The sequence below is a fragment of the Diplodia corticola genome (genome assembly GCF_001883845.1).
Source record: "Diplodia corticola strain CBS 112549 chromosome Unknown scaffold25, whole genome shotgun sequence".
NCBI lineage: Eukaryota > Fungi > Ascomycota > Dothideomycetes > Botryosphaeriales > Botryosphaeriaceae > Diplodia > Diplodia corticola.
In genome coordinates, this window is record NW_017971504.1 from 293,866 (window position 1) to 312,632 (window position 18,767).

The window sequence follows — 18,767 nt, forward strand, 5'->3', positions numbered from 1 at the left end:
CTTTTCGATATATTTTTGCGAACAGATACGACACATTGATGTGAGGAAGTAGTAGGTCCATAATGTGTGGGGCGAAGGGTGGTTGCACATTGTGCAGCCGAGACGACGCGTCACCACCGGTGGGATAGTGAGGCGGGAGGGAGGTGTGGGTGCACACCAGGGAGAGGGGTAAGCGTGTGTGTGGGACGAAGGATTCCCTGTTGAAACATTTCGTATCTTGTACTCCATGATGTCATACTAGGAGTAGTTGTTATATTTGGTACCCGCCGCCGCTGCTGCTAGTGAACGCTCGCCGCCGCCGTTATTGGTGGTGATTCTCGCCGCCGCTGCTGGTGGTAAACGCTCGCCGCCGCCGCTGCTGGGGGTATTCGCTCGCTGCTATAGGTATTCGCTCGTCGCTGCTGGGGGTATTTGCTCGTCGCTGGTGCGTTGGGGTACGCGACGCGCGGAACGGGATAACCTTAGAGAAACGCGAAATCACATGATTTTTCTTTTAAACGACTAATAGAAAGACTGCATTTTTCGCGCTAAACCCAATCTTGAAGCTGGGTTTACCCGAAGATTCTATGGCTCACCATACCGAACGTAATTCACCAACTTCGCTCCGGACCTTCGGCCCTCCGCTTCGCCGGGGGATCACGGGCTCAATCTTCATTGTAGAGACTGTATATATCTTCAGCCGACACTCCAGCTAGTTTAATAAGCAATTCTCATTTCCATCCTTCTCGTCTTACGTCACGTGATTCCTCTGACTTTAGCATTCCCATAGATGGCCCAAACTCTTTAACTCCACAACCTTACTCTCCATCCCGCATATCGTCAACACCAAGGTAAGTTATAGCCAATGCTCCATTATCGTGAGCTGTAAGAACTCGAATCACCGTTAAAGTTACGGTCGGATAGTAGAGTCCTTTCTCACTTTGGAATCGTACTGTTTGGATTGGACTTCCTTTTTCGAAGACCGAAAAAAGACGTTTGATGTTTTTTCCAGTCTACTCCCAAGCAATGTCTGGGTGCCCGAATGACAAGTGGAATCATCTTTTGTATAGAGTTGTGAAGGGCCCATCAAACAATAGATTAGCAAGTAGCGGACATGGGCAATCTGTGTCTCATACTTGTGTTGTCCCTAGCTCTTAGATCGTTGTCATGATACTGCTCGCCCCTTGCCGCTTCTTTTGCAAGCTTGTCTGCCTCCACGTTCCCTGCGATTCCCTTGTGACCCGGTACCCAGTGTAGTTCCATTCGAACCCCACCGCCACGTAGCTTTTGCAAGTTCTCGGCCAACGCGTCGACGATATAGGGGTTTGATTTTTGCATTTGCTGCTGGATCGCTATCAGTGCAGCTTGGCTATCGCTGAAAACCAAAAATTCAGGGAGTTCGGTATCGATAGCGATGTCAATAGCCATCGCGATGCCCATCAGTTCAGCTGTTTCTACCGCAGTCGAAGACCTCGTGTCGAGGTGATCTTGACGGTATGTGCCCAAAGACTGTGCAAATGCGGATGCGCCGACTCGTGTGTCGAGTGCACTCCCGTCTGTGTAGATAGCGGGCGGGGCAGAAGGCTGGCTGATTTTGCGGTCGTGGTTGGCGATAGCTGATGACGCATCAGGAGCTATGACGACTGGTGGAGGTAACAGCGCCGTCGGTTTCTCTCTGTCTACTGCCGTCGTATGAGTATTGTTGACATGCTTGTCCTTATGCAGTTGGTTTTGAGAAAACGCATTGGATTTTGCAATAGGGTTCCGTCTGATGTGAGTTGAGTGGTTTCCCATCGAGCAGACGAGTGGCTTGCCGAGAGTCTTCAACATTGTTTCGTCGATGAGGAGGACTCTAGGCCCTAATAGAGAAGATGTGATCAAATCGATGCACTGATTGCGCCTTGCCAATGTTCAAAATTAGAGTCATGAAATGCCTGTGGGTTGACCAGGCGTACAGCCCTTAAATAAACTACTGGTACCTCGCGAGGGTTGCTGGTGGAATAGCACTTCTTGTCACTCTTCGATAGGACCTTGAAAAGCCTTACGTCTACGATGCAGGGGCTTGTGATCTCGGACAATATCGTACGTCTGTGTCGCTCTGTCGTCCTAGGTTCCTCAACGATCATGGTATGACAAACACAAGAATTCTTCGACCGCTCTCTTGCTCAATGCCTCGTGCTTGTAAGAAGGATGACAGAATGGGAAAGTCTCCCTTCGTTTTTCCTTCAACGTGATTAAAGTAGACTTTAGCCCGGAAAGATTGGCTGTGCTCGAAGCACAAGATTCTCGAAAGGCGTACGTGGAACACGCGGAATCACTTGATTGTGTTTTTGGATGGCTGGGCGTACGGAATCTGGCAGCCGTTATCAACGAAAAAACTGTAGGAATCAAAGTGGCAAGCAACGTCGTGTAATAGACACAGGGCTGGCGGGCCCATGGTCAAGAAGTGAAGGCGGCTTGCATTATGATGTTCTCCTTGTGACTCATGTAGCAACCAATAATCTGCTATGCGGTTGCGTCGATTCTTGTCTTATCTTGACCCCTTCAGGTGACAGTCGTTCCATCTTCTCACTTCCCGGAGCCCTTACACGGGCCATACCAGCCAGCTCCAAATTGGGTGACTGGAAGGTAAGAACAGCTCGCCAGTTTATTTGCATTGGAATCTGTGTACAACTATACACAACAGTAGTGATGTCCTCAAGAAGATGAAGAATTATGAGTCAATCGGCCAAGAATGCGATTGCACGAAATAGTTTTGGTGGCTTTGGCATTTTAGTCGTACAAATCTTATCGGTTGGAATTTATGCCCTGCTTGCCACTTGCGTATTGCGCTGTAATCTAGCGTGAGGATGGCTGGTAATTCTTTACTTGCACACATTCCAACTGTCCGCAGGTGTCAGCCATCGTCGCCTCGACATGCTTCTCCTATCAATGAGAAATGTCACATATAATATTTTAGATGCCAAAAAGCGTTCGCAATATATATCTTTAGAAGCCTGTCATTATTTGTTAATCATTACTACCTCTTGAAGTTACGGACTCCACCTACTCACCTCCCCAACGATAACAGCCTCCATCTCCCCCATCTCATCTATTCTGTTCCCCTCAGGAATACTAGAAGCTCTCCTAAGCAGCCGAATTAACCACTTCACCCGAAAACACGCTACGTAGGTGCTTTGACAATTGTGGATCATGCCTTCCGCTGCAGTCATTACCAGGCCTGGGGCCCTCTTTAAAGGGGGAGGAGGGACGTGGCGGTCAAACTGTCGAGGCGGAAAGACCTTGTCGCGGGGGAGTTGTTTAGCAGCGGCGGTGGTGGCTCTCCGCGGCTATCGGTATCCAATGGGGCAATTGAAGGGCGAGAGAGACTCTGGGTCACAACGCAGAACAACGCATGACAAGTAGGGCGTGGCAATGAACGCTATCTGTTTAACAAATTGAATAACATTGCTTTCCAGGCAGGTTAGTATCTGGCGTGGAGAAGGCCATGCGGGTTTATGTGGGCGTTTCACGCGGAGAACTTCCCGCAGTGGTAGGCTGGCGAAGATCGCGCGAGATGAACGGATGATGACAGAGGTACTCTACCTCATCAGCTATATGACTTTGCCTTCCAGCGGTCAAGCACACGGTGTGGAATATTCAAAAAGCCGCGTACTGCTTCTCCTTTCGAGCTAGAAACCATGAGGCGAAAGAGCGAATCGGGAGCACTAACAGCACGAATCGTGCGATATTCACATACAAGTGGACATCTTTTGTATTCTTCGGAAATGCTAAACAATCCTAGTTTGCGCCCATCGGAAACCCGCAGTGCCCAAGAACTCTTCTCCATAGGATATTTTTCATCAATCGCACTGTTGTTTAGTTAGAATCATTAAGCCGTTCCCTTGGTAGCATTTCAAAGAGAGCCGCTCTACACTTTGACTGTTCTCTCATGATGGTGCATTGAATGATTGTGAGTTGTGGCTAATTTTCGTGCCGATACAGAGCCTCAATATCACTGAAGCAGCCGGAGCTGTGTTCCGTGTTGCCCCAACGGTGGATCTCGTTGATCCAGTCGATATAGTGCTTGATACCGCACTCCGTATCAAGACTGTCCGCATAAACCTGTTTCATAACACAGCCATTCCAGCCGCCGGTAGAACAACCATGTTTGTCAAGAAAGGTTGGCTCCAGACACCAAAATTCGTACTGCACTCCGGCAAGAAGCAGCCCATAATGGCGTACATCCGAAAGAGCACCCGGAACGAATGATTCGTCCTTTGTCCGTATGGCCCGCTGCCTAAGCCTCCAACGATTGTAGAGAACGATAGAGCCGGCAGTCACAATTTGCTGACGGCCCTTTTTTCTGCCCGTGGGATCTTTCTTGACTTCAACCGTGAGGTATGGGCACAAGGCGCGATCGAACCGGACCGAAGCGTAGAGTGATATTTTGCAACGAACTTCTGGACGGAATCCACCGGCCCAAATCCAGTATGAACAGTCCGGTTCAACATTCATTGGATGCGTACGATTTGCAGGTAGGTCCCCATGAATGATGGGAGGCATCTCCCAGAGGCCGTCGTACTGTGGCTGAAAGCTCTCTTCTCGCATTCTCACTGGCCGCCACTGTGACGGGTTGTCGGAGAAGGTCGCTATCCTCTTCCGAGATTCTCTCTTGAGTAAGAATTGGATGGCATCGTCGACCCATTCGGGCTCACATAGTGGGCCCAGTCCCTTTTGCTGCATCTCAGAATAGTTATTGAGGATACCGCGTACAACTTCACTTCCATAGTTGATCCAGACAGTGTTGCCCTCCAATCCTTTGAGCTTCCTGTAATACTCGAAACGAGTTGATGAGGCTGGTGGTACCACGCTTTTAAAGTGCTCGAAAGCGCAGTTTGCCTTGTTTGGCATGTCGGAGTCAATTATAACGCCCCTGGGCTTGAGGACGCCAGTCAGAAACTCTAGCGTACCAATTGCCGTCTTCCTCGAGGAAGAAAGTGTGTCTGGTGATTTAGCTCTATCCGCGTTTGGCTTAAAGAAAGTCGCTGGTTCTGTGAGAAATAATTCACTTTTATCAGTCCTCGAGACATCTTCTCGCAACGGTGTCCGTTCAAGGGTAGTATCTGTGGTCTCGGTCAAGCAATTCTGGACGGGGAATGTAGCGACTTCTTTCGCTGACGTGCTCGTGCTCTCGCTTGTCCTAGCATGTCCAGCGGGGTCCGGAACGTATTTTGCAATCCAATCCATAGCCGATGTATCTTTGGCGCCTTCGATATGCTTTGCATCTTGGTCAACTGTTGAAAGGGCCTCGGCGTGCCTGTAAGGGGTTTCAGCAATCTTGTTCGTAGCTTTGTCGTGAATGTCGCGGCTAAGTGAGTGTTGAAAGGTTGCCTCTTCCCTTTCATGGTCACCAATGTCTTGTTTGATGCCTTTGACAAGTCCCTCAACGATCTCGAGTTTTTCCTTCATATTGCTGAACCCTTTCCCAATGGCTCTCGCTCTGATGAACTCTACTCCTTGGATATCCTTTCTAGAACACGTGCCCGTAAAGTATTGGATTGCGCCTTGATCCGATTCCAGTGGAGCATGGACCTTCTGCCATCGGCCCTTGGTATTGCGACCGGTGATGAAGCTCCAAAGAAGCTGACGGGGCAGTCTTTTGGCGTTTCGGAGCTCTCTATAGCGATTGAAACATTGTTTTAGAGCCGTTCGAAGGTTTGTGGTCGAGAAGCTGCGAGATCGGATGGCATTTTGCTGTGTTTTTGAGCGAGCGAGAAGTGGACGCTGGACGTACGGGAGCATCCGATTGCCGAAGCTGCTTGCACTGCGTAGCAAGCCCATGCCGTGTTGGTAATGGGTGACTATGAGACCCGTCGCGGAGGGAATGTGAGGCGGAGGTTCAGACAGTGAGGCAGGACCGGCGCAAAGTTGAGTTGAACGAGTGTAAGCCGCGGTGAAGCGGAAGAAAAGAGCGTCCCGGTGGTCTCCCGTGCTGAGCGGCAGGTCGTTGATCCGGTCCGCCGGTGAGTGACGCGGCACAGCGGTCGGAAGCCAGCGAACGCTGCATATTGGTCACCTTGACCATCCGCTTACCTCGTTTGTACTAGTCCCGAATCCACTCTACCACCCTGTCTTGATGGAACAAAGCAGCCAGCGCAAAGCATATGACGCACTCTAGTAATTATCATGCCCCGCATCTCTCGCTCCCTCCCCCCCAGCAGAAACTCACTGTCGCCTCAGTTGCCTCACCCGCAACCACGCCGAGTAGTTGCTCTGGTGGCGGGGTGAGAAGAGGCATAGTGGGCAGGCAACAGAGCATGGTTGATTGGTGGAGTAAATAAGTGTCGAGACGGAGTGAGGTGGGAAGAAAGTAAGCGGAGACGCTAGGTGCGGCCCGGTCCGGCTCATCGCTCACGTCACATCATGACGGCGGCTGTCAGATTGGCTCTCGCTTCTACAACTTGAACTCTCAACAAATGCTGAAACTGTACAGTCACGTTCTTTGTTCGTAGGCTTGCCAAATGGGCACCCTGGTTATCCGGCTTCATACAATGGAAAACCGTCGGCCGCTCTTTGTCTACCATTGACGTCCTCCACCCGCTCTTTGCGGCAGCCAAATATTTGTCATTTCCCATCAAGCTGCTACCCAAACCCTATAGCTGGCGTTATTTGATACTAACCGCCGCGTGCAGCCTTTTGGCGACGCCACTCTCACCACCGGTTCGCCGGGTCGGAGTCTATGCCAATGAAGAAGCTAGACACTTTTGGCCTGGACGTTGCGTCCTCTTTCGCCAACCACCAGCTAAACCTCAGTTTGCCGACAACATTCAGCCACATGTACTCCCAGACAAGTGGTCATCCCAAAGCGTATGTTATCTTAGAAGCATGGCGGGCGTGCGCGTCTGACGGTGTAAAATAGGCCAGAGGATGACGAAAGATCGGGCTGGGTCGCATCGGCGGTGAGGTGGATGGCGCTGTATGGGTGGGTGTGGGTAAATTGCTTCCAGGCTCAGTCATGGCGTTGGGAGTTCATGTAGTGAGTACGGTGGAGCGCGAGGAGCGCGTGGGTGAGGGATTTGCCAGGGTCGAGTGAGGTGGGGAGTCGGTCGGTGACGGGCGGGAAAGCGGTTGTTATAAAACATGTCGGATGTAAGGTTGTGGAGTAGGTTGCGCCCGGTGAGATGAGTGGGTATCATCAAACTTGTGCCACTGTTGAGTGATGGGGCTTGAGATGGATGTCGGCGCACCTCACCTGCGAGCCATCTCGTCGGCGACGCCCTCAGCGTCGTTGTCAGTACGGATTGAGCATCGTGCTTGTCTGGGCGGCACAATGGTCGACATGAGACGCGGAGACATGGCCTGGGATTGCCTGAGGCGGCGTTTGGAGCCCGTTACTTTATAAGTCCGACCCGGCTCTTTTTCCGTCACCGATAGCTCAGTTGGTAGAGCGACTTCTGGCGTATTAAGTAAGGCCTGCGCATAGCGTGCAATGGTTTAATAGCGGCTGGAGGGAGGTCCCGAGTTCAAGCCTCGGTCGGTCCAAGACTCACCTACTTTTTTGCCCTGCTTTCCTTTTTGTTTCGCGCCTCACTCATGTCCCGCCACTACGTCTTACTCCATGACGTCATTGAATTAGTTTTTGCTTCGGAAAGCACGGCGTGCCTCTTTCGCCCCGGGCTTCTAAGCATCGTAGACGGCACCCGGCAAAGTCGCCACCATTCCTCCAACTAAAGCCGATTCCTGCGACTCCCTCGTTACAGTATAAACGTCACTCACTCCCTCTCTAAACGCCCTGTCGCATCATTGCGCCCTCTATCGACACTATCGACGCCAGCCTCGCTCGCACGATGAGCTTCCGTGAGTCATCCTACGCTGCCGCAAACAGCAAGCAACCCCATGCACTGATATATTTAATACAGGTGTACGAGGCCACCCGCAATAAAGGAACTTAGTCCAGCTATTCCTTCGTACCAGCCGTAGCGTTAGCTGTCGCCGTTCAACGGTGGTCGGTGCTCACCAAAAGGAAATGGACTAAAGTATTTCAGCTCCACTCCCACCTAGCGGCCGCTCTCTGTTGGAGCACAACCCCGATTTGGCGCAGGAACTGTAGTATGATACCAAGTCAAAATCGGATCCACTAGCTTGCCACGTAAGTCCCCATCTTCCCCGGTGAGGAGCACCCAACGGATCACAGACTGGCGGCTTGGACACTCCAAGGTCAATGTCCCACAGCATGCCTGTCCCACTGACCGCCTCGTTACATGCAGGAGTGATTGCTTTTCACGGTATGTATGATGGAGGCTTCTCAATGCTGCCCTACCACCGGATGCCCACCTCACCCCAATGTCATCGCCAATCGAACCACGCCCTTTTCCCGTTCACATCTCTGCACCGCGCGCCCCTGTGCGCGTCATACAGCCTCTGTACGCCCGCCAGCTTCGCTACGACTGTCAAACACTTTTATATTCAAAATCAGAGAGGCGTGGACGTGGCTCAGCAGATACCAAGCAGCCCGACAGTGGACGGTCGCAACCGTCAGGCGGGGGTGAAACACTGGAAATGCGAGCCTCCTCCACCCAAAGGCATGGATTCGCCGCACTGCCATCAGCATCGGTCCATCTAAGCGAATAGTGCGTCGATGCCTTGGTAAGACCAAAGAGCAAGTCTTTCAGCTGCTAACGGTTCCCCACAGCCCCATCAACTGCTGGTCGATGCCTCATATCCATCCTTTTCAGCTCGCGTATCTCGCCCTCTTTTCGGCTTCATGTACATCACCGCTGGCCTGAGGTCAACGACCTATGCAGCATCGCATCGTATCCAGGGTATCCTCGTTTTCAGGCATGAGGGTAGGCAGATCTAAACGTACACCCGCTTGTCATACTGTGGTCGCCATGGGAGCTGCAGGAAGCCCAAAAATTGCTGGCTGCTGAGTGAAACAACACCAAATAAGACATCCAATATGACAGGCACGTAAGACACGGCTGGCTGCTGGTGGAAGGTGCTTACCCGATCTTTCTAGACGAGTGTCGTTGATGGCACATGATCAACTCACCGCATCTTAGCTCGTATCGTCGTGGCTTGCAAGGCTCGCGGCACAGCGTTGACAGGCAGCGTAGAATTTGGATATTTGTCAGAAATTCCTAAGTTGAAACAGCTAGACAAAACGGAGACGGTCTCGTCTCGTGTGGGATCAGCATGGAGCCGCTTGAGCGTCAGCATTCGCACGGAGCGACGAGCTTCGGCGGTTGAATGGGAAGCTGAAAGTATATTCTTATCCGTAGTAGTGTGCCTAGCATGGTTTTAACTAACCAGCATTCCATGACAGGTCTCAATAACACGTCACCACCATTCCTGGACTGCCGAAATCCATCTCGAAACAGTAGACGCAGGTAAGTCTGCATCCGATGCTGGGAGACAACTTACGAAGCTCAAGCCTTGTGACTACTTTGGAAGCGGCATTCGAAAAGCATTATCACTGTCTTAACTTCCGTAGCAGTGGAAGTGCTACACGCTATAGATGTTGGCACAACGAACCATGCGAAGCTGTATGGTACGCATCACACTTTAACTGATCTTGGGACACTGTTAAGTCTAGCCGTTTTTGTTTTATCCTCACCATTTAGTTATAAAGACAATATCACACATATCAGAGTAAATCGTAGATCATTATGGTAGTTCAGGGTTTTATTTGAATCAGTCTGGTCCGTAGTATGGCTACGCTTCCACCAGCACTAACAATATTAGCGATACCTATCAAACCCAGCCCAGGCATGCTCAAACCCCTACGGCTGCTGCTTGAGGAACACCCTGCATTCCTCGGCCGTCTTCTCCAAGCTATCAACAACCTGGAGAGTTGCCTTGACCACAGCGCGGAACTTGTCCCAAGCTTTCGGATGGGCCCGCTCAGTGTGAACATACCAGGGGTCACGCTTGTACATCTCCAGCATGTACTTCGAACCCTCAGCCTTTCGGGAAACATCCTTGTCCGCCTTAATCAGCTTGATCAGTGTACCACAAACACTGCGAACACCGCCACCAAATTCGTCGAGCAAGTCATCGAGGCGCCCGAGATGAGTAGCAAGCTGCATGCCCAGCTCCTGCATGGCGTGCTTCCTGGTGAGTGGGCGCGGACGACGGTTGAGCTTCATGAAATCATCCTCAGCGGCACGCTTGAGCTTGAAGAGGGGGCGCCGTATGTAGTAGCTGGCGTTCGTGTAGTGCGTGCGGATTTTCGGGGGGAACAGGGTATGCATGGGCATGCGCTCGGGGTTCTCTGTCATTTCGGTGAGGTGATCAATACCTTCGCTCATCATGGTCCGGATCAATCTGGCAAGGTACGGAATATCGTACTTCATGCGCTTGAGGACCGTCGGCAGGTCATCGTGAGGCGGTACAGGCCAGGAAGTGGTGGACATGATGTCGGGAGAGCAGCGCGTTCGTCCCAAGGCTTACCGTGAGTTGAGAATGGTTTGCGGTGCTTGTCTTGTCTTCTTTTAAGGTTTATATAGAACCTAATGCCTGCTGTTGCTGTTATACAATGCATTGTTTCGTACATTGTTGAGTTTAACATATGGCCGGGATCGTTGCATGCAGCTAACACATGTCTTTAACGTACTTCCTTCCTGAGTACATGCTGGAGCTTGCTGTGCTGAGTGCATCCTGAGCCTATGTTTGAGAAGAACCGCCGGTTCAGCTGTAAAGCGACTAGCGAAATGGATCACCGCGGACACTATATACAAGCGGCTGGATCCGAATACTGTGATCGTACAGAAGCAAGGCATTGGCAACTTGTATCACGACGTGTTGTGTCCAAACAACCCCAGCTCTTTCACACTACTTAACTCTCAACTTCCTTTGTTGACCACATCCGGCACAAGCAGTCATTGCTGCATACTCCGACTGGGTACCCGCTACATTTTCAACGTCAACACGAACCCTGAGCAGCTCCGGGCCGCCACTGGAGTCGGAGACCAATCCTCCCATAGATCGGCCATCTCCAACATCGGTCTTTGCAACAGTCACTTTCGTCAGCAACGCCAAAGCCCTTCCGCCTTCCACCAGGCAGACCCCTTCGGACCTACCACTCCTACTCCTTCCAACAGATTCGACATGGCAAATGCACCAGACAAACCATCGCCCACCCCGCGTTTCGCCGCCCCCGCAGCAGCCTTAGCTGCACCACAACCGCCCGCCGTCTACCACCCTCTCGGCACTCCCACCATCCCTACACGCAACCCCAACAGACCATTCCCACCTTCACTCGTCCACCAACCCGCTTCCGCCACAAATCACCCAGCTTTCCGAGCTATCGGCAGTCCCGACCCCAACGCCCTCCACCACATCTCGGCAGCGCCCCGCCGCGCGCCGCCGCCGCCGCCACAGCTCGCCGACCACCCCGCTCTACGCGCCCATCCCGTCGCCAGCGGCGCGGGACAAGCAGGCGTGCCGGCACCGCCCGTGTACAGGCCGTCTGGGGCTGCGGCTCCTGATGCCTCTGCTGCGAGACGCACCGGGGTTAATGTCGGAGCTGTGCGGCGACGCTATCGGCCGCAGCGGGTGCCGCGGTGCAGGAAGGTGCGTTTGGATGGGCGGGAGTGCGGGAATGTGGTTATGGGTGGGAGGGAGTATTGTTTTGCGCATGGGGTGGGTGGTGGCGTGGTTGGTGGCGATGGTAGCGATGGTGGTGTGGTTATCGTGGGGGGGCGGAAGCGCTGTGAGCGTCTTGGCTGTGCGGGCGGGGTTGTGGGGGAGAGTGCGTATTGTCAGGATCATCAGTGGTTGTTGAGGAGATTGAGGGGGCTGAACGGCTAGTCGATGTAGGTGGGAAGAGGGGGGTGGGGTTTATTGGGGTTTGAGAATTGTGGGATGGCTGTGTAGGTGTGGATATTTTTCGGCTGCCGTTGTAGATAAAATGGGACCTACAAATACGAATACAAATAAGAAAACGGATTTATTACGGATCTTACTGTAAACTTTTATTTATGTGCTTAAGTGATGGTATATTTTTGCTTCTTAACGGTGATATATTTAAATTGTTCGTATTTGCGAATAGATACTTCTAGCTTAAGATGCGAGCTCCTTTCTCTCCGGTACCTGAATACCTCGCTAAAATACCTCTCTCTCCGTATACTAGCATTATTCCATAGTACTTCTAGTGTCGCCCGTGATAACAGGCGTCAGGTAATCTACTAGTATTTGTATAATCCGGATCGTTTCCTACGCCGCTGGAATCTGGGACTGTTCGCACCTTGCTGGACTAAGAAACAACGGAAATCACTTTAAGGGAAGCCTTGCTGAAACAGATATATAAGGCTATAGGCGATAAGAATTCTTCGCTATTTGTTTAAAGAACCCTCCTCAACGTAAAGATTCCTCGTTTTAAGATTTTACTCCATCTTCTTTCTTTGTTCGTAACGCCTCGCGCCACGATCTAACAGATTTCTTTACGTTTACCTCGACTCAGGTAGGAAATAGGTTGCATATCCATCATAGTGATTTCAGGCGGCCCACGACATCCGGACCGATCCATTATTAGCATATCACGGTTCGAGGCAAAAGGAGATTAGGTTGCCATATTTGAGGTGACATTGTTGCAACTAGCTATTCTTAAACCTTGTTTCCACTGTCAAGATAATATTAACCACATCGAGAGGATACTCGAGCTACGAGTCCAATGTCCAAATCTTCTCACGCTTGTTGAGATTACATAAAGTCTTAGCAACGCATGCTTGATCCTATAGATGTCTACATCAGTACGACTCCTAAGTTCTAGCTGCAAGAAGCTTCTCAAGCTCATCGATCCGGGCCTTATCCTCCCTCCGTTGCCTATCGTTCGCTTCGTCAGCCGCCTTCTTCCCCTCCTTTGCCCTTGCAAGCTGAAGCTCTAGATCCTCCATCCGATGCCGTGCATACTGATACAGAGTCTGGAAGATTCTGGCCTTGTCAACAATGCTAGAGGTTCCCTTCGACGTGGCCTGGTCTTGCAAGAGGACCTCGGCCGTGTGGAAGAGATGGGAATTGTGCTCCCGAAGCCGCCTGTTCTCTCTCATAAGGCGCACCTTATCGCGCACGGTTTTGGTCCAGAGTTGGTGTAGACTCTTCGCGTGAAGGGTGGCACCGTTAGCCTCTTTCGCGGCAGTCTTGGCCTCGTGCTCGAGGTCCTGACGCTCCTTGACCCAGGACGTCCGCTCCTCCTCAACTATTTGCTTCAGACCTTGACGCTCTTTCTTAAACTGCTTCTTATCCACAAAGACCATGTCTATGGTGGGGAATTCGGATGACGCCCTTGAAAAGTCCGAGCCATCGTCAGACATGTCTGCAGTCTTTGACCTGTGAAGAGTTCACTAAGCTGGCTCCTCCGTGCAATGATTAAGGCTTGAAGTGGCTTCGACAAGTAATCCAGATCAAATGCCGACGATGAGTTAATGAGCTAGAGATAGTGGTATTCACTCGTTATATAGCCAAGTTTTGGTCAGCCTTGTTCTGAGACTGCTTCATCTAATGGTCATGTACGATGTCATTGTGAGTGAACAACACGTCGGGTTGCTTTCTATATTTATTCAAGACAATGGCTTTGTCTGTCCCAAGTTAGGCTGCTGCCGGTAGCATGGTTAGTAACAGCAGGAAGCAAGATTGACGAAGACATGATCTACCACGAAGTTCTCTCGAAGTGACCTCTTGGAAATGTAGCGCGTTTAGGGAATACGTACTAAGGGCACAGAGAGTCCTCTCTATGGGGAGTGGTATAATTTTCTTGACGACATGATTGTTGCAGTGGATGACCAAGTCATGCAGCTGGCGCCCACCGTATGCGCCATTGACTACGGTGGGCGAAGCGGCTTCTTGTGTTGAACCTCCGAGCACCGCCGTCGTTGCAATTGTCGGCCGTCACCCTTTGCGCGGCGTATCTACGGAGAAGCAGTGTCCTCCTACTCCGGTCTAATACCAACGTCAGGCCTCCTCGGGGTGCGTTCCTCCAACATGTTCGTACCCAAAAAATAACCTTCCAGTGCACCGTCACTTGAGCCGTAAAAAGCATTTTCCGTCTATCGAAGACAGTAGATATGCTTGTAGCAAAGATGTTCAAATATCACCTACGCAGCAGGCGTATCTTTGCTGCGGGAGGTGCGGATGTGGCGAACGTGAAATAAGAGTAGGTTCGTCGCGAAAAAAGAAAGAAAGAAAGACCGGAAAGGAACGAACGAGCGGAGTGATCAAGCAATGACCAAACAGATTGACATGTTAGACAAACGGCTCATACGAAGGTCGATGGAGAAGCGAGTCATACACCACCAGAGTCAACACATGATGGCATTGACGGTACATAGGCGTTACATTCGTACAAAATCCGAAAAAGAAAGAAAAAGCGGCATGATGTAAAACCTGGCAAGAGAAACTGTCTACAGTCTACGTGCAAGATATCATTAACGCGTCTATCAGTGCTGGTCGTTTAATGGTTCGCCCCAGCCCCAACGCGGGCTTGGCCAGCAACCAGACCAGCCCAGAAGCCGCGGAAGCCGTAGCGCAGCTCTTGTGTAATTTGATCGTTGAGCCGCTGTAGGATAGTCCCGCTCTAACCCGGAAGGTACAGGGAGTAGATGTTATCGTGAGCAAAGTGCTGGCAAACTGAAATCAAAAAACAAACTGTTGGGAGCAAGTTTCGCGAAGCCGTAGTCGTAAACGAGATCGAAACATTTGGTAGTCTCCAGAAAGCACGACGATAACATATCGTACAGATGGTGGGCTTGCGGCTCTTTCCGAAGTAGGCATCAGAGGGGTTCGTAATCTTGCTCGACACCGCCCGGCTGCCCTCACATAGCCCCAGCCCCCATCATCCTCTCTTCCGCCGCCTTCACAAGCAACATAATCTTCCTCTGCTCCCACTCATCTACCATGAACGGCATCACATAGCCCTTCGGCTCCCACGTATCCGCATACGCCTCTCCGGTCACCGGATGTGGCGACCAAGACACGAGGTACTTGTCTGCGGACTCATCTACGATGCCACGTGACGGGAAGTACGTGTCGGAGTCGTGAGTCTGCGCGGATTGGAGACGGTGAGCGGGCTTCTTGGTCGCCCAACGGGTGGCGGGGCGCCTGCGTTTCTTGGGGGAAGAGGAAGAGGTAGAGGTTGAGGCTGCGGTGGACGAGGTGCTGAGGGAGGATTGGGAGACGCACGAGGAATAGAAGGTGCTGGAAGATGACAGACTGGTCGATGAGCGAGCTATGGTCGAGCCGGACGGGCAGAGGCCAGAGTGCCCAGTGGCCCTGCCCTCACGCTGCGTCTCGCCGTTGGACGTCTGACTCTTGATGTATTCTTGTGTGGGCTTGTGATTGCGTCGGCTCGTGGCGATGGCCGGTTTTGTGGAGGTAGAGCCCTCAGTAGTAGGCGTAATGGTTGTAGATGACGCAGTGGAGACGGACTCGGTGTCGGAGATGTCAATTACGGGAGGCTCATTGGCAAGGAGGTGGGATGCGGACGGCTTGGCGGTGACGACACGACGTGTTGTAGTCGCTCTCGCGCTCCTCGCCTTTGCTAGCTTCTCTGTGACAATTCGTCTGGTGGTGGCCTTGCATGCGGATGGCTTCTCGATGGCGAGCTTGTCAGTGGGTAGCGGCTTAGTCAAAGGTTGCTCGGCGGTGGGTGTCTTCGCGACGGACTTCTCTGCAGATGGTCTGAAGCCGACAGGCTCTTTGGGAGCGTAGTCGCTTGTAGAGACAGAATTTTCGGTGCTACTTGGCGTTTGCTTCATGGCCCGCCTCTGTTTGGCCTTCTTCTCGGCCCACTCGTGCTTGAGGGCGGCATTGGCGTAGCGTTTGGGCTCCCATGTTGGCTCGTAGGGGGCGCCGGTAGCTGGATCGATGCCCTTCCAGCCAATTCTGTAGCGGTTACCCTTCTCGCCTAGGATTGCGTAAGCCGCAAACGTCTCGCGTTTGGCGTGTGCGTCCTTGGCGAACTTGCTTCTGGGCATGGTGACGGCAGCGATGGAGAGTACCGCGGGAGATGGATGCGAGTCGAGACTCTGGTGGGTTGGGATGAAAGGTAGAGGGAGTGAGTGGAGGTGGTTTGCTGTGGATATGAAGCGCGTTGTTGTGCAACGCGACCTGACGTGACGCAACGCGTCAGTTGTGAGACGCGTCTGTCCCCCGTTGCACTCGCGTTTCTGCAGGGCAGGTCTGAAACTCAAGAGAATCAAACGTCCTGGCTACACGACGAGAAATCTTCAAAGGGGTAGAGCCGCAAAGCCCTCGTCAATGCCCAGCCCGATTATTCGCATACTCGAGACCCCTCTCCAGCTTGACCCAATGAGCCATCGATATTTTCTCACAGCCTGCTGTGAGTCTGCAGTGATGTTGACAGCCCACTCCAAATGCAACGCGTAACTCCCCACCAGTTTGACATTCCTCCTAAAGTGCCTTCTTTCGCAGTCCGTCTCTGTCGCTAGCCTCATCCAGAATTCTGCTAACACACCATGTGCATACGGAATGATTCCAGGCCTTGTCGCTAATCCAAGCAAGCCCAAGATGTGTTCGATGCGCTTATGTGCAGTCTACATGACTTAGAGCGTCTGGTGTAGCTGTTTCAGCACGCCAATGAGCTTGGAGAGCTCCCATGTGTTCCACTCTTCTCTAGTCAAGAAGAGCTTGTTTGGGGCGGTGGAGCGAGAGAACAGACTAGGGAGTAGGGCTGAATCCAGTGTCTTGTATTCGGATCGCGGGGAGGAGAACGGAGGGGACGGATGGAGTGTTTTGGTTTCGAGTACCAAGGGGAGAGGGAGTCTTGCGGGTCCTTGGCGTGGCATGGCGGCGGGCAGTGACATACATACAAGTTCTGTCTTGATGAATGCTATCGAGAAAACCCCGACATGGTGATATTTCTGTTGCAAGCTCTGGAGGACATCTTTTCTGCCACAACTCCATGCGGTGCCCGAGCAGTCAGCATTTTGGAATTCTCATTCTACTTTGTGGAAAAGAGAAGTATAAAGCTATGTGAATAGGTCATTATCATTCTACGTTATCGAAAGCAGGATGGTATGTACAGTCCATCAATAGAGAAACTGATCATCCGTGATTTTGCTTGTCTTACTAACTGTGATCCTTACGGCGGGTTGCTTAAAGAAAGCCCACGTACATCTATCGAACCGTAGTGTCGCATTAGAAATTTAGAAGATACAAGACAATATTCCTGAGGACATTCCTATAGTTTAAATCTTGTATTTTCGCCTGCGTGCTGGGCTCTATCACATGGAGGTGAAGCACCGCCCTTTCTTGATACAAAAGCGAAAGGTCCTTTGAGTCGTCATGAGTCAAAACAAAAATGGTATTTTCGGAACAATGCAATTGTTTTCGAACGCATTGTTAATGAACAGTCCCATACAGCAATACTCACAACGTATATAAGTACGCACAGAATACGGTAGCTTTCCATTCCCCAGCTCGTGCCGGAAACTCGAAAGCCCCACGAACGACGCATCAACTACGACTCGAAACAAAGCTTCATCACAAACGGCAAGGCCTAAGCTTCTCAACATGTCTGACGGTCCTCCCGCAAGCCGAAATGTGGCTGATCCTATATCGCCAAGCAGGTCGAAGGCTGTTGGGGCGGATGCCGTGAGTGTGGCCGAGGCCCTACAGGACCAAATCCTGAAGCTCCTCGAAGACCCTCAAGCTGCCCAGGGCACCACCACCACTGATGTCCAATCGGGCTTTGCTTATCTGACGACCGTCATCAAGCTCCTTGACAATAAGGCACGCGCTTTGGACTCCCTTGAAGCCATGGTCCCGTATTTCACGCGGCTCGAGAACGAGAACAAGCGCCTTAGAGAGGCCAACCGCATCTTGCAAGCCCGGGATGCCCTTGCAGCGGACCGTGAGAGCAAAGACCATGATGAACGTTGTGTCCGCCATGGATTTTGCTACAGCATGATCCGCAATCTCCGGGAGGATGTTGCATCCAAGGACAACATCATTGCCTCCCTGAAGAAGGAGGACGCCCAGGAGCATAAGTGCAAGCATCTCCGTAGCGATCTTCTTACTGACAGGGCGGGAACATAAGAGATGGATGGAGGGCGGCTCATTGGTAGCAGACATTCAAGAGAACGGCAACCTTTGAGCCGGGTAGAAATGTAGAGAAAACTCAAGAAAACAATTTAGTTGATCTGAGCCTGAACGTACCAGTATTTCCTTTTGAAAGACTCACCTCTTTCGTCCTTGTGCATACCGCCAATTGTAGTTTTACGCCAGTTTCATTGATAAATCTTCTAGTAATGACGCGACCCGACGTTCCTACATTTCGTACTCCTCTATTCTAACCTAGTCAGTATCATCTTCGGAGGGTATAGAAGCTAATTTAGCTGCAGTCACGTTTCAGCACCTGCACAGCATAGTAACAGGGCCGTGTGAACAGTTCATTCTACGCAAGGCGCTGGACGTTCCCATCTTTTCTAGCCCACAATGCAAGGGCTCCACAACAGACTGCTCTAGCGCTGATGAAACTTCTCATCTGCAAAGCCCCGCGGAAAGAGGGCTGGTTGCCCAAACGAACTGAATCATCTAGCGGCGATTTTCTCCTCTGCAACCCATGCAAGAGTCTTTCCGACAATTCAGGGCAGATTTAGCTATGCGCACCCACCCGTAATTGTTTCTCTTTCTACATAAGGCAAAAACTCGACCCAAACGCCATCAATAATCCATCAGCTCCTTCAAGGGGTTCTTCATCTTCGATGGTCTAGTGGTGATGATTTCCGCTTGTCAAAACAGTCTGTTCTAGCAAGCGCGGGAGACCGGGGTTCGGTAAGATTCCATGT

General features: G+C 51.6%; 7 protein-coding genes across 7 annotated transcripts; 2 read left to right on the forward strand and 5 right to left on the reverse strand.

The window, feature by feature from the left end:
• Positions 1-1,077: 1,077 nt before the first annotated feature.
• BKCO1_2500099 (reverse transcriptase) lies at positions 1,078-1,809 on the reverse strand (the record flags this gene model as incomplete). The annotated part of the gene is made up of 1 exon (XM_020280097.1): positions 1,078-1,809. The coding sequence occupies one exon, from the start codon at positions 1,807-1,809 to the stop codon at positions 1,078-1,080; it is 732 nt and encodes a 243-aa protein (XP_020130364.1).
• Positions 1,810-3,942: 2,133 nt separating this feature from the next.
• Positions 3,943-5,802, reverse strand: BKCO1_25000100 (uncharacterized protein; the record flags this gene model as incomplete). The annotated part of the gene is made up of 1 exon (XM_020273204.1): positions 3,943-5,802. One exon carries the CDS (start codon positions 5,800-5,802, stop codon positions 3,943-3,945), a length of 1,860 nt encoding a protein of 619 aa, XP_020130348.1.
• A 3,941-nt stretch (positions 5,803-9,743) lies between these two features.
• Positions 9,744-10,376, reverse strand: BKCO1_25000101 (uncharacterized protein; the record flags this gene model as incomplete). The annotated part of the gene is made up of 1 exon (XM_020273205.1): positions 9,744-10,376. The coding sequence occupies one exon, from the start codon at positions 10,374-10,376 to the stop codon at positions 9,744-9,746; it is 633 nt and encodes a 210-aa protein (XP_020130349.1).
• Positions 10,377-11,070: 694 nt separating this feature from the next.
• Positions 11,071-11,772, forward strand: BKCO1_25000102 (uncharacterized protein; the record flags this gene model as incomplete). Its single annotated transcript, XM_020273206.1, has 1 exon — positions 11,071-11,772. One exon carries the CDS (start codon positions 11,071-11,073, stop codon positions 11,770-11,772), a length of 702 nt encoding a protein of 233 aa, XP_020130346.1.
• A 950-nt stretch (positions 11,773-12,722) lies between these two features.
• On the reverse strand, positions 12,723-13,274 carry BKCO1_25000103 (uncharacterized protein; the record flags this gene model as incomplete). Its single annotated transcript, XM_020273207.1, has 1 exon — positions 12,723-13,274. The coding sequence occupies one exon, from the start codon at positions 13,272-13,274 to the stop codon at positions 12,723-12,725; it is 552 nt and encodes a 183-aa protein (XP_020130347.1).
• A 1,497-nt stretch (positions 13,275-14,771) lies between these two features.
• Positions 14,772-15,932, reverse strand: BKCO1_25000104 (chromo domain-like protein; the record flags this gene model as incomplete). Its single annotated transcript, XM_020273208.1, has 1 exon — positions 14,772-15,932. One exon carries the CDS (start codon positions 15,930-15,932, stop codon positions 14,772-14,774), a length of 1,161 nt encoding a protein of 386 aa, XP_020130352.1.
• Positions 15,933-17,490: 1,558 nt separating this feature from the next.
• Positions 17,491-18,015, forward strand: BKCO1_25000105 (uncharacterized protein; the record flags this gene model as incomplete). Its single annotated transcript, XM_020273209.1, has 1 exon — positions 17,491-18,015. One exon carries the CDS (start codon positions 17,491-17,493, stop codon positions 18,013-18,015), a length of 525 nt encoding a protein of 174 aa, XP_020130353.1.
• Between the last annotated feature and the right edge of the window lie 752 nt (positions 18,016-18,767).